General features: G+C 57.5%; 1 protein-coding gene across 1 annotated transcript; it reads right to left on the bottom strand.

Annotated features, from left to right (window-relative positions):
• Nucleotides 1–3,605: 3,605 nt before the first annotated feature.
• Nucleotides 3,606–11,414, bottom strand: COQ8B (coenzyme Q8B). Its single transcript, XM_063312026.1, has 13 exons — nucleotides 11,159–11,414; nucleotides 10,968–11,034; nucleotides 9,421–9,498; nucleotides 8,654–8,773; nucleotides 8,287–8,372; nucleotides 7,929–8,069; nucleotides 7,739–7,820; nucleotides 7,252–7,345; nucleotides 6,846–6,987; nucleotides 6,572–6,679; nucleotides 6,392–6,457; nucleotides 5,972–6,058; nucleotides 3,606–5,795 (listed from the first exon to the last, which is right to left on the bottom strand). The coding sequence occupies exons 3-13, from the start codon at nucleotides 9,488–9,490 to the stop codon at nucleotides 5,520–5,522; spliced, it is 1,272 nt and encodes a 423-aa protein (XP_063168096.1). The 5' UTR covers nucleotides 9,491–9,498; nucleotides 10,968–11,034; nucleotides 11,159–11,414; the 3' UTR covers nucleotides 3,606–5,519.
• Between the last annotated feature and the right edge of the window lie 2,525 nt (nucleotides 11,415–13,939).

Raw genomic sequence — 13,939 nt, 5'->3', positions numbered from 1 at the left:
AGTGTCTGGAGGCTGGATGGATCCAAAGTCGGGGGGCGGGATGGGTGGGAAACAAACTCAAGCTCAACCCTGAGGAGGTGAAGAGCTGTGGGTATTTGGACCAACTCTTTACTCATGAATGGGGCTTTCCCGCTTTGGGGCTGGTGCACAATTTGGGGGTCTTCATGGACTCACAGCTCCTTCTTGGGGGGCAAGTGGCAGCTGTGGCCAGGAAAGGCTTTGCACAAATTCATTGAATGCACCAATTGTGCGCATTGCTGGAGCAGGATGTCCTTAGGGCAGTCACTCGTACTTCGATCATCTTGCATTTAGACAATTGCAATGCGTTCTACGTGAGGCTGTACTTGAAGAAAATTTGGAAGCTTCAGCTGGTCCAGAATGCAGTTGCACTGGCAGTTACAAGCATGCCCATGTCACATCTCTGCTGCTTAAGCTGTAACGGTTACCAGTAGGCTTCTGGGGGTTGTGGCCCCCCACTCTGGCCTTATTCAAACAAGCTCTGCAAACCTGGCTCTTCCCCCAGGCCTTGGGCTAAAATGGGAGATGGACCTCTTGTAGAGATGATTTATTAGAATGTAAGTTATTTTTTTCAGATTCAGATTCTGGTTTTATATTGTATTGTTTTGAATTTATAGTGTATGCTGCTCAGTCATCGATGAATTGGGCAGAAAGAAAGCTGCCTGGGAGGCACTTACCCTTGTTGGCCCTTCTTTGGACAAGACTTAAGTGTTGCTGCCTCTGGAAAACCCCGCTTGCAAAAATTGTGCTACCAAAACAGTAATAGCGAAGCATTCAGAGTTGGCAGCCCACAGAGCAGCCTGTTTCTTAATTCCTAGATCCAGGAGTGAGCCTTACCCAGTGGGGATTAGTGGGGAATGGAGAGGATTAACACTCCAGCACTGTGGAAGGAAGAGCCTCCGGGAATTGGGGTGGTGGTGGTGGTGGTACATTGCAAGGGCTCTTAAGCATCTCCAATAAAATCACATATTTTAGCTTTCTTCAAGGAGAGAGGTTTGGAGCTCAAAGCAGATATTCGGAGGGGAAATTAACTGTAAGAATAGTGAGACCTTAGCCCTTGGATTATGTGTCGCACAAACCACTCACACTTGCAGCCTCACTCTAAAGTTGTGCAGAGAACAAATACACTGAACAAGCCAAAACAGATATGGGAGGTTAAGACTGGGAAAAGTACACTGAGATAAAAAGCCTGACAAAGGATTTCATGGGGCCTTTGCCCGTAATGCCTTTTGAAGCACTTTACAGCCATTAACAAGCATGAGAAGGCAGCGGGAGTCAAGGGCTGCCTTTCAGCAATGTGGGGCTAATGGGCACTTGCTTAAAACACTCAGCAAACAGTGGTCAGCTTCCTTGGGGGATGCAACTTGGTGCTGTCCTGGCTCATGTTGGAGTTGCACACTTGATGGCTCCTCTAAGGAGCAAGCCATGATGAAAACTGGGTTTGCACATCAAGCTATGATTTCACTGCCATTTATTGAGTAACCTATGGTTTATTGCAATCACACACCACACAGCTGCCAACCATGGCTTACAATTCAGTTACTTGGTGTGCCACAACACACTAAGCTAAGCTAAACCACCCACCCAAAGGCCTGGTGTGTAGGTGCCCTTTGCATTATGCGCATACCCTATTGAAACAAGAGCAAATGGTTCAGAAGCCTTTTGTCACCATCACAACCGCCGTGGTGGGGAGAGAGTGCACCTGGGGAGGAAGGACCCACGCGACCCGAGACTTCCCTTGGCAGGGATCTTTACCGTCTCCCAGGCTCACTTCTCTCAGGCCCGGCAACCTCTTTTTAAGCACTGCTTCTCTTCTTGCCAAGCACCCAACACCTTGGATGCAGAAAAACACTTAGGTGCATTGCTGACAAAGGTGAAAGAAGGAAGTGCAAAAGCTGGCCTGCTGTTAAACCTCAAAAAAACCCAAGATTATGGCAATCAGCTTGATTGATAACTGGCAAATAGAGGAAGAAAACATAGAGGCAGTGAAAGACTTTGTATTCCTAGGTGCAAAGATTACTGCAGATGGTGACTGCAGTCAGGAAATCAGGAGACTTTAAACCTTGGGAGAAGAGCAATGACCAATCTCGATAAAATAGTTAAGAGCAGAGACATCACACTGACAACAAAGGCCCGCATAGTTAAAGCAATGGTGTTCCCCGTAGTAACATATGGCTGCGAGAGCTGGACCATAAGGAAGGCTGAGAGAAGGAAGATCGATGCTTTTGAACTGTGGTGTTGGAGGAAAATCCTGAGAGTGCCTTGGACTGCCAGAAGATCAAACCAGTCCATCCTCCAGGAAATAAAGCCAGACTGCTCACTTGAGGGAACAATATTAAAGGCAAAACTGAAATACTTTGGCCACATAATGAGAAGACAGGACACCCTGGAGAAGATGCGGATGCTAGGGAGAGTGGAGGGCAAAAGGAAGAGGGGTCGACCAAGGGCAAGGTGGACGGATGACATTCTAGAGGTGACGGACTCGTCCCTGGGGGAGCTGGGGGTGTTGACGACCAACAGGAAGCTCTGGCGTGGGTGGGTCCATGAAGTCATGAAGAGTCAGAAGTGACTGAATGAATAAACAACCAACCAACAAGGACACGAGGGCACAGATTCTGCCCCTCTGACCACACTGGCCTGCTCAGGAAATAGGCCACTTCCATGTCACCGGGGGAGAGGTTGACCTCAGCAGCGGCTTGGATGCCATCAAGGCTGCGCAGATGAAGTGGCAGCCCAGGCTGAGCAGAGCAAGGCCCCCATGTGCCAAGGCTCCAATTCTGCCCCCCCCCATCTGCCAGTTGGAAGAGGGCCAGAGCGCTCATTGCTATATTGACCCCGGGCAAAGTCAGGCCCTTTCAGACTACATGCAGTGGCACCCTGGGACTCATCCTAGTGGGAGGGTGGGGGGCTGGGAAAAGATGGCTCTCTGCAAGGGATGTGGTCTTTCCCTCTGGGCTTCAAGCACCATCAAGCACAGTAGAAAGTGTTCCTCTGCCTGCCCATCTCCCTTCCACGCAGGGGTATTGCCCAGGGATGGAAGTCTTTGGGGACATCCCCGCTCAGCTGTGCAGAAAGCCTGGAAGGCAGGCATGCCCTGGAGCCTCAGGGAGGTGGCTGGGGCTGGAAACTTCCCGGGGGATATTTTCTACCCCAGGAATTGCCCAAGTTGATTATCAGGTCAAGGCCCACCCCTCCACAAAAAAACCCAAGCCCTGCAAAGCAGCACTAGCCACGGTTCTGGCTTGCCAGGGCCACACGGTCAACGTTAGGCAGCTTGCCTGTCCGGCAACAAGCCATCACTGCCAACCTTGCCTGCCCTCCCCCCAGTGGGAGGAAATGCTCTAAAACAGGCTCTTGCTTTGCCCGGCTGATCCCGGAAGTCGCAGCACCAGAGCCCGGAGTGGACTGCTATGGACACAGATCACTTAAGGCTTCCTGCAAGGGCGTTTCCCGAGGCTTTCTGACTCTTTGCATCAACCTCCTTGTGGCTGCACCGCTGTTTCCAGAGGCTGCTTGGCAGGAAAGGGCTTCTCGTCCTCACAACCAGCAATTTCCAGCATGAACACACAGATCAGATGATTTCCTCATGAAACGAAAAACGTTTATTTCATGCTGAAATTGACATTGGAGAGGAACTGGACCCAATTCTTCTCTATTTACAGTTCTGAAACTGACCTTTTAAGGGTCAGGGAACTTGGTAAATGCCTCAGGGACACCAGCAGCAATGGTCCATTTCTTACACAAGACCGAAACCGTGCACTAAATTCCTGCTTTGTGAGAGCAGCGACTCTCCCGGTCAGCCCCTTTCCCAGCAGAAATGAAAATGGCAAAGGCACCTTAGGGTGGCTGGAAGGGCTGTGCCAAACTGGGGCTTCATGCTGGCAGAGGGCAAATGCCAGGCCCAGGCTCCTATCTGGCTATTTCAACGGAAAGGGATGGCTACAAACAATTGAACCCCAGCATCACCTGCTATCAGCTCCTGGGGAAGCCAAACACCCATCTCTCCCTCAGCCTCCATTAGTGCTTGCAAGCTGCCTCTTCCCTGTGGGTGGCCCCTGACCAAGCCATGCCCCCATGGGCTCCAAGAGCTGGGTACCCAAACAGCAGATCTGGCCATGTGGAAGATGGAGGCCACGCACCCTCCTCTGGCCTGGACAATGCCAGGGGGCCCGCTTTCCCCAGGTCCCTGCTGGGAGCCTGGCAATGGCTGGGTTGCCGACTGGGCAGAGAAGGCAGGAAGAGAGCAGCCTGCCCTTCCTGACCCACCACCAGCTCCCCTCCCCAGAGGCAGGAAGGAGCTGAGGCACCACAGGCGCAGGGAGCAGCCACCCCCCCAGGAACACAGCTGGAGGTGGGCGCCCACAGTCAATCCCCTGACCGGCAAATGGACCGCTGTGGACCTGCCTCCCACCCCAGGGAAGCGTCCTCTCCAAGGGTCAGAGATTCCACCCCCCACCCCTGGTCTTCTTGCTGCTCTCCCTGACACTTGGAACCAAGTCCTGAAAGAGGGAGGCGGGGAGAGGATGGGGGCCTGCTGGAGGAGTCTCGGCGTGCCTCGGGCAGGGGGGGAGGAGCAGCAGGTTGGTCGGCAGCCACTGAGGCGGTCAGTTCTCTGCCTTCATTGCGGCTCAGGGCCAGCCTTCCACAGCACCAGTCAAGCAGCGAGGCCACAAAATCACTAAGAGCACACCAAACCAGCAGGAAGAGGAAGGCCCGTCCAAGGTAGGGCGCCCCCCCACTCTCCCCACCCACGGCAAGTGGGGGAGCCTTCCCGGGCTTCGGCTTTCACGCTGAAATTGACAACCTGGTGGTCCTGCAAGGGAGCCGTCCAGCCCTCCACTCTTGGGTGTCACAGCCTGGGTGGACAACCTGCTCTGCTCTCCTCTAGAAGTGTGGTCCGTGTGGCTGGGGATGATGGGACTGACATCCCAACCCATCTTGAGGGCAGCAGGTTATTGAAGGCTGCATGATGCACAGATCTGAGAAGCGTCGCCAGCCAAGTCCAGCTTGAGTCATTGGGCCAGACCCTCCTCCCTGGACCCTGCCCACCCTCTGCAATGGAGGAGTCAGGCTGCCCCCACCCTGCCACGACCCATAGCCCAGCGTGCTCCTGAGCTCCAAGATGCCACACTTCTCTTCCCATGGAAAGGTGGCCGAGGATTGGGTGGGCCCAGCAGAGAGAAGACTAGCCTTGCCTTAGGCCCCCTGCAGCCCGAAGCAGGGGGGTTTTCTTTGGGAGGAAGGTGGAGGTTGCAAAGGCAGGTTTCCGGCCCAGGGATGACGACAGGAGATCAAGCCTCCTCTCTTGTCCCTTGCAGAGAGGGGAGCGCTCCGGGCTCCAAAGGATTCAGGCACAGACAGTGGGCCACACTGGTGCAGGTGGCCCTGAGTGCCAAGGCAGCAAGGTCTTGTGAACTGGAAGTGGGCAGGGATCCTGCAACCTGGCCTAGGAGGGGCCTCCCCCGCTCTGGTGATCTCGCGGGCCTCTGCAAACTGGCGGCTCATCCCTGGCCTGCATACCGCCTGTAGACCTCTTCGAAGATCTCCCGGCAGGGGACAGCAGCAGCGAGGCGGGCACAGAGGAGGAAGGAGCCCGCCATCTTGCGGTGCAGGGAGTAGCTCTCCTCCGGGGGGGGGCACAGGCGGTGCTTCAGCATCACAGGGATCAGGTCCTGGATGCAGCGGGACATGTCCTGGGCGCCGAAGTCAAAAGGCCCTGGGGCCGAGAAGACCTTGCCCAGGATCATCACTGCGTCAATGTGCGCCTCCTTGAAGACCTGGAGGAGGGGAGGGCCCACCTGCAGCCACTGTTGTGCACCCTCCTGCCCTCCCAAAGTGTGGGGCAGGGAGGCCTCAGCCCACTGAGGGAGTACAACTGTTACTTTCCTGCACTCCAGAGGCACTTTTTACAACAGGCCGCCCTTTCCTTTCAGGTTCCTGCTACCGCACTCACCTTGCTTTCAAATCCCGTCAGGAATCGGAGGTCCTTCGATTTCTGAAGCACTTTCTCCCTATCGCCATCAGCAGCGGCTCTCACCACCTGGGCCCAGAGGGAAACCCTTCAGACTCCCCTGCTTCTTGACTCAGGGCCCCCCGGCACACAGCAGGACCACCAATGCAGCCCCTTCCCTCAACCAGGTGGATGCCCAAGCGCCCTCCTTTGACCCATCGCCTGCCTCCAGCTCTTGAAGCAAACGGGCAGATGTGGGGAGGATGGGCACAGGGAAGGCAAGCCCACGGGGGTCTCCTTTCCCCCCTGCCCCATGAATGGGGGGAAGCCATGCACAAAAGCTTCTCCCAGCAAGGGGCCTGCCCTGCCTGCGTTCCTGTGGCTGCTGTGATCGCCCAGGCTGGGCAGAAACTTGGGACTTGCCTCAATGTAGTGGTCGGTGAACTCCTTGCTAAAATCTCGGCTCGCTCCGAAGTCCAGCAGCGTAACCTGCAAGGAGGGTGGCGCCAAGGGCCCAGGCAACAACAACAACAGTGAGGGTCCTCCCGCCCCAAGAAGGGCAGCAACCCCCATGGCCTGGCTGGGAATTTAGGGAACTCTCACCTTGTGTCTCTTGGCATCATAGAAGAAGTTAGACCAGTTTGGGTCTGTCTGCATAAACCGGAATTCAAAGAGCTCGCGGAGGCAAAGCCGGAGGATGTGCGAGCAGATCTGGGGCAGGGAAGAGAGGCAGCCAGCTGGTCAGGGCCAGCGGGGCTCATGGGCAGGAGGCGGTGTTAGCTGCCAAGGGGAGATTTCTGGAGGCTGCAGAAGTTTTGTGTTCCCTGCTCTGGCAACAATACGCTGTTCAGCTGGCTCCCTGCACAGCAGCCCTCACCTCATTGCGAGTCTCCTGGTCCAGATCTTGGCACCGGTCCAGCGGGATGCCCCCCGCCAGCTCCATTGACAGCACCCGCTTGGTGCACAGCTCGTCGACCACCTCCGGCACCTCAAAGAACGGGTCCCCTTCCAGAAGCCGCCTGCAGAAAGAGAGCCTGCTGGGGAGACCCCTACCCTGAAGCCCCTCCCCGGGCAACGCTCCCCACACACCACGCCACGCAGTACTGGGGAAGCTGCCGGAGGACTGCCCCTGTGGGGTGGAGGGCCAGCCAGACACGATCTGGGGGAGGTTGGGGAACCGGTCCTCACACAAGGGCCTCTCCCCAACCGGGTCCCCAGTTCGAAAGAGGAGCCACAGACAGCGGGCCAAGGACCGCGCATGGCCAGGGACGGCCGTCAGGTACCTGAACCTCCTGGCGCTGCTGGCTTCCCACTCGTAGTCACACTCCCGCTCCAGCTCCTTCTGCAGGGCCTGCAGGGCGCTGTCTGCAAACAGGCCTGCCGAGGGAGGAGCAGAGGCCCGCTCGGTCCCACACTCTGTTCTGCTCCACAAGCAGCCCCCCCGCCCTCCTGCTCCTGCGCCCCACGCCCCTTTCCTCCAGGCCCCCAGACTGGCTCCAAGGTCACGGCAGCCACGGGAATGCAGGCAGGGCAGGCCTCTCACAAGCCAGAGCCCCGGGACTTTCTGGCTCCTCCCCAATAAGGGAGCACCATCTTCACAAGGGCGCAAGGCTCGCTGCCCCACGGCCACTCGTTTTAGGGGCACGGGTGTGGCGGAACCACAGCCGAGCTGAGAAGGTGGCTCCTGGGAGCGCTCCCCCCCAAAGACCCTGGTTCTCACAGCAGGCAGGAGTCCAAGAAAGGGCCACAAACCATGCCTCTTCTCCTTACCTGCTGGGAGCGCCGCACACATTTTGAGCACTGACAGGAGGTTCTCCACATCGCTGCGGATGCTCTGTGCAATGCCAGGATACTGCAGGGATTAGGGTTGGAGGCAGAGGTGGTGTCAGAGCTGTGGGGGACAGGACATCCCTCCCTGCTTCCCACGTGTCCACCCGCTGGGCTCTTCCTGGTGCCTTACCTGGATCTTCATCGCCACCTCCATCCCATCCTTCAGCACTCCAAGGTGCACCTGCCCAACAGAGGCAGCAGCAAAAGGTGTTTCATCGAAGGAGGCTACTCGCGCGCGCCAGTCCGCGCCCAGTTCTTTTGACAGCACCCCCTGGAAGCAAAGAATCCCACAGAGCAGGTTCAGGGGGACTGAAGGCCAGCCAGGCAAGGGCAAACAGCTACAGCAATGGCTGCTCAGGCAAACCCCATCCTGCACAGAGTCTCAAGGCTGCCAGACTCCAGCTACCACTGCCCTCATTCCTGCCCCCCCACTTGGAATTTTCCAGGAGCTTAAAACTGAAAACGGCCCCCCACCACCAGCAACACACCATCATCTGAGAGGGTGGCATGAAATCTGCACTCTGCCGGACACGCTCAAAGACCCGCTGCAGCTGGGGGCTGAGGAAGTGGCTGTCTGTGGGGAGAACAGATGGTTACTGGGAGGCTTGTCCTAACACAGCCCACCTGTTTCCCCAAGACCTCATCTTGTACGAGATGGCAAGAAACACAGTTTGAAATGACAGGAGAGCAACAACCACACAGCCTGCTGACATCTGCCTGGCCACTGCTTGAGAGACATCTGTCAGAGGGAAGCCGAGCTGGGACAGCAGTTCTGGGAATGCGAGGCCTGGCCCAGCTCAAATGCAACTGCTCCAAGACGCCTCTGACAAAGCCAGCAAGGGCTCCCACCTGTACCTTGGATGCTCAGCATCTGGCCGATCTTGAGAGCCGCCCCACGCATCTTGCAGAGAGTATCGGCAATCCGCTCTGCGTTGGCTTCCGAAAGGAAGGGGCTGGACTCCTGGAAGCCACTGTCTGCTGAGTGAACAGAAGAGAGGGAAGGAATTTGGAGCCAAACTCAGCCCAGAAACCCACCCCCACAAAATACCCTGGCAGGAAGGGGGAGGGGGCAGAGCCTTTGTGGGTGCACTGCCAGAGGAGCTGCTCTCTATGCCATGCTAGGAAGACTCTTGAGACGGGGCGCTGAAAAGGAAGGGCACAAGGATGAAGACGGTCCTTCCATCAGGGATTTGGCCAGCAAGACTGACCTACCCGTGGGGCTGTTATGACGGTGAAGCGCGGGGAGGGGAGGGGAGAAGCAATCATCCATATTATCCCAAGCCCTTCGAGAAAATGGAGCACAGGATTAAAGCGCAACAGTCCTTCTCCACATCAGGGAGGCTTTTGCTGGTGGCGAATTCGTGCATAAAGCCTTTTCTCTGCCTTGTGGTCAATTTCTTTGAGTCTTTAAAACTCTTTGGTAGTGCTCTGCAATCACTAGATGCACACAAACATCTAAGGAAAATGTGAGCACTCCCGGTTGCTCCACTCCCCTTTCTTGGCTCTGGTCTAACATATTCTCCTTTGAAAATCACACAATCCTCCACCCCACACACACCTGCCGGAAGCCATACAGGCCACCCCCAAGGAGTCTGAGCAGCCAGGCGCAGACCATCTCTTACCCTTGACGTGTTGGTCCCTGTTCAGGGAATTCCTCACCGCTTCAACCAAGGCCCCAAACCCCAAACCCATGGCCAAACCTGGAAGGAAAGCACCGTGTGAGACGGGGGACCCAGGAGCAGGTGTGACCAAAAAGATGCATTTGGTGGCTGCAGCCAGAAGTCAATGAACCCAGCTCCCACCATACGCATTCAAGGCCTCTGACTGCACAGAGATGCCTACAGCCAGGTTACGATTACCTTAAAGCAGGTTTCCCAAATTGTGACGGGTCCCTCCCCGGTGAGGTGCAGGCAGAGTCCAGGGGAGGAGTGAAGAACCTCTTAGTTACAGTCTTACAATAAATCCACCTTTCCCAAAGTGTCACTGTATTGTTTTCATTGTTCATTTGTGTTCATTTTGGTGTTTGGATTTTTAGGGGAGGAGTATACTTCAGGCTTACCCCAAAGGGAGTTGTGATGATGGAAAAAGGTTTAGGAATCCCTGCCTTAAAGGATACTCAGAATTTCTATTCTCAGCTGCCACCTTTAACTACCAAAATTTTCATCTCTTTCGAAAGTTCCCACGTCTAAGAATTTAGGGCCTGCTTAGAGATTAGCTCTCACAGGAACAAAAGAGTAATTTCAAGCAGTGGCTTTCATTTGTAAGATCCCATGACGAGCGCCTCGTAACCATTCACCAAGCAGCAGGGTAAGGCTGCTAAGGAAGACGTCTGAACAAGCCCTGCAGGACGGGTAGGGTTTAGGCCCAGGAATGGGATGGGATGGAAACTGTAGGGGGACCCCAGCAAGACTTGGGGGGAGGGAATGCACCTTCCGGGTCCTGCTTGATCTCTTAGCGGAATCCAGTTCAGCTGATCCTGGTGTCTTTGGGGGATGACCAGGAGGGCTGTGCTGCCGTGATTCTAGCTGGAGCCACTGGAGAGGCTGGACCCCTAGGCCCAGCAGAGCGCACATACGCCCAGAACACCTCTGGGAGGGTCATTTGGCAGTTCAGGGTGAGGGATCATTAGTATGTGCGCATGTCCCCATTCAGGCCCACTGGATATGGGTGGAAGCTGCGAGGGACCAGGTGGAGGAACAGGTTTCGGAGGAATCTCAGCAAGTCAGAGGTGATGATGCCCACGAAGGAGCAGAGGACGGACACCGTGCCTAGGGGGCCTTTGCTTAGCTTTGGCTGGCACGTCAATGCAGCCTCCTCTGGGCTGGGAGGACCTGGCAACAGCCGCCTCCCGCTCACTGCCGTCTGTTCTGCCTGGGACTGCTTTGAAAGAGAAGTTGCTGCTTGCCAGAGTGCAGGACGGCGCTGGTCTCCCTGGCTGCCCGCCGGCATTTGCTCCGGTCCAAGGGGCTGGTTCTGTCCCGGCCGCGAATGGCCCTTGCGGGGGCGCGGGGTAGGGAGACGGGGAGGGTGGCCTGGGCAGGAAGCGAAGGAGCAGCGGCGGCCTGGGAGGGGGCGGCCGGGAAGCCCTCCTCGCGGGGCGGCCCCCTTCCCCTCCTCCCCCGCAGCGGCCCTTCGGCGCAGCCCAGCGGGGCCCGCGCTTCTCTCCTACCTCCGACACTCGCCAGCCGCCCGACGCGCGTGACGGGCACCTTCCGCTCCCGGGCCCTCTCGCTCAGCTGCGGAGGAAAGCCGAGTCAGCCCGCCGCCCGCCGAGGCCCCGACAGCCGGCCGGGAAAGGCCCCCGCGGTCGGACCCCGAACGGGGCCCGCCACAGCCGCCCCCCAGGGAGGGCGCGCTGACCTGGGGCCGCGCCTTCTCCGCGCTCTTCCGCGGCCGGGACTCCCGGGCTCTCCGCACGTCCTCCGCCGTGAGGTCTCGCAGCGACACGGACCGGTGGAGGGCCGCCCAGGCGAGCGCGGGAAGCAGCCGCGCGGGCGAGCAGGGGCCGGGCCCCCGGGACGAGCCGGGCGGAGAAGGCCGGCGCGCGGGACCTGCTGGCGGCCAGGCTCCCTACGGCGAGAGGAGGAGATGAACGGCCGGCCGCGGAGGGGGCGCTCCGGGCGCTTGGCCGCAGCGCCCGCCAGCCCCGCCCCGCCAGGCGCGCCCCCGCTCACCGGGGCCCTCGGCGCGCGCCCCCACCGCCCGTCGCCCCGCCACCACATCGCCGCCGGGACTCGCTTCCGGTCGGAGGTCGCCGCCTCGCGGCTCGGTGCGCAGCTTCCGGCCGCAGCAGGTCCCGCCCTCCCCGCCGCGCGCCCAATGGCAGCTCCGGCGTGCCTCTCTCACGCTCGGAGGCCGCGCCACCTGCCCCTCGGCTCCCTGCGCGGTCCTAACGTCGCTGCTCTCGGCGATTCCGGCCGAGAATGGAGTTGAGGCGCGATCTCGGCAGGGAAACCGGCGGGCCGCGCGGATTGCGGCTGCGGGCGAGGGAAAAGGCAAGCGCCCGAGGGCGAGCCGCGCCCGGGGACTCGGGGGAGCGGGCTTTGCAGCGGCCGAGGTGTGAGCAAGACGTGCTGCTGTGTTGCGGCTTTGGCCCTAGATTTACAGGGTTCCTCAACCTTGGCAGGCTTAAGCTGTGTGGACTTCAACTCCCAGAATTCCCAATCCAGAATTCTGGAAGTTGGAGTCCACACATCTGAAAAGGCCAAGGCTGAGAAACACTGCCCTAGAAGCATGCATTGGTCCTGCAGCCCCGCCACACATGCTTTTCTTTAAGGAGGCGGGCAGCGTGGCCAGAGGGAGGAAGACGACGGAGTGGGGGGTGGCAGCTGCTGGACTTGGATGGGTCGTGCCCCAGGGTTAGATGCGGGGTCGCGCTTATTCCACAGAACGGGGGAGTGCGGGGGGAGATTTTGCAGCGGAGAAATAACCCTTTCAAAGGCTTTTCAAAATGCCTTTAATTTTGGGTAACTGTACAGTATACTTTGTTGCTGCTCTGACCCAGCATCCTGGTCGGTAGGTGCAAAGTCGTTCTGTCTCCAGGGGCAGACCTCTGAAATTCCGTTGCCTGCTGAGACGAGCCCAGCTGTTGCTCAGAGCTGCTGCTAGAGTGCTGCAGGAGGGGGGTGGGGTGGGGGGTGTAGATTGGCGCCTGGGTAGTTTTCTGTGCTCATGAATGGTTTCCCTGGTCTTCCGGCTTGGTCTCCTTTTGGGGCCAGTTTCTCAGGACTCAGTGCAAGAACAAAGGAACATTGGAGCTTTTCAACCGGCTGGAACACTCTGCAGCAGACCTCAGAGTGACCATTTTGGAAAAGTGGGACCAACAGCAGCATCAGGCAAGAAACTGTTGAACTCAAACACCATTTCTGAACTATGTCAGTTGGAAAAGCGCTACCAGGCTCTGATTTTTTGCCCCAACACGGCTGTCCTCCTCTAAGTGCATCATGGAGCAGGAACAGCAAAATGAAGCAATGCGCTTCCTTGGCCACAAGCTGCTTAAGAGCCTGTTGGGGTTAGGGTTGAATTCTGGGGCCAGCATTTTTATTTATTTTATTTATTTATCAAATTTTTAACACTGCCTGTCTCCCCCCACAAGGAGGGACTCTGGGCGGTTAGATGTCCTGCTGGCTTTGCCTGTTCCGCTTAAGGTGGGCGGTGGGTATTTTTTCTGTCCAAGCAGGCTTGTCTCCCCTGGGGGCAGGGGTTGTCTGTTTACAAAAGAGAGATGGAAAACTTGGCACCCACCACCACCACTTCTGCTGCTTGCTGCCTGCAGCGCATCCTGGGCTAATGAGCGCATCCTGTTGGGGGGTGGGTGGGAGGGCTGAATTTTCTACCTGAGCCAGTTCCCATGAAGCTCCCTCCCCGCTTTTTCCTACTCAGCTCCGTGGGAGCAGGTGGCCAGTCCAGGGATACCAGAAGCTGCGATGGAGCTCTGAATCATGGTGTGGGGTGGGGCTGCTGTACCAACCGATTTCTGCCCTGTCTGGCAGCAGTTCCGGAGTTGGTGGTTTTTTTGGACAATGTGCTTGTTTAGGAAATGGATTTCATCAGTTGGATTTCATCAGTCAGGTGCAAGTGAAAAAGTGGCCAGAGGTGGGTTCTGCTAGATTCTGGCCTTCCTGGGCACCGTCCCTGTCCCAATTCTGTAGGAGAAAATGCCTCCTCATGTGATACAACAGAAGCAATATCTCTGTGGAGTACTTTGAAAAAGTCGCATCCTCCCCCCCCGCCCCCCCAGATTCCCACTGCTCAGCATCCTAAAACCTCCCTTTCAATCTGGCACGTTCTCCGCCTTCTCTGGAAGCTGGGAGGGCTGCAGGTTGCTTGGCAGGATCTTCCCCACCTGTGGGGGTGTGGGAGTCAGCTTGGCTGCTCTGGGGGTGGAGAGGAGAGGGAGGGGCTGGGGGGGCACTTCCACAAGTGAGAGGCTGTGCCTAGAACCCTTGAGCTTGCCCCCACCCCTGGCTGGGCGATGTCGCTCCAGTTGCTCCTAGTCAGGAAAGAGGCGAAGCGTTTGGGTGGGCTGCCTGCAAGAGAGAGTGCTCCTGGGCAGTTTCAGTGTTTGGATGTTGATTCCAAGCTGAGGAAGCTATGAACAGTATAAAGAGAAAGCAGAGACGACCATACAAGACAGAAAGA

Source organism: Candoia aspera, chromosome 10 (assembly GCF_035149785.1).
Source record: "Candoia aspera isolate rCanAsp1 chromosome 10, rCanAsp1.hap2, whole genome shotgun sequence".
In the NCBI taxonomy this organism is placed as follows: domain Eukaryota; kingdom Metazoa; phylum Chordata; class Lepidosauria; order Squamata; family Boidae; genus Candoia; species Candoia aspera.
The sequence above is the reverse complement of the archived record's forward strand: the minus strand, read 5'-3'. Positions and strand labels throughout refer to the sequence as shown.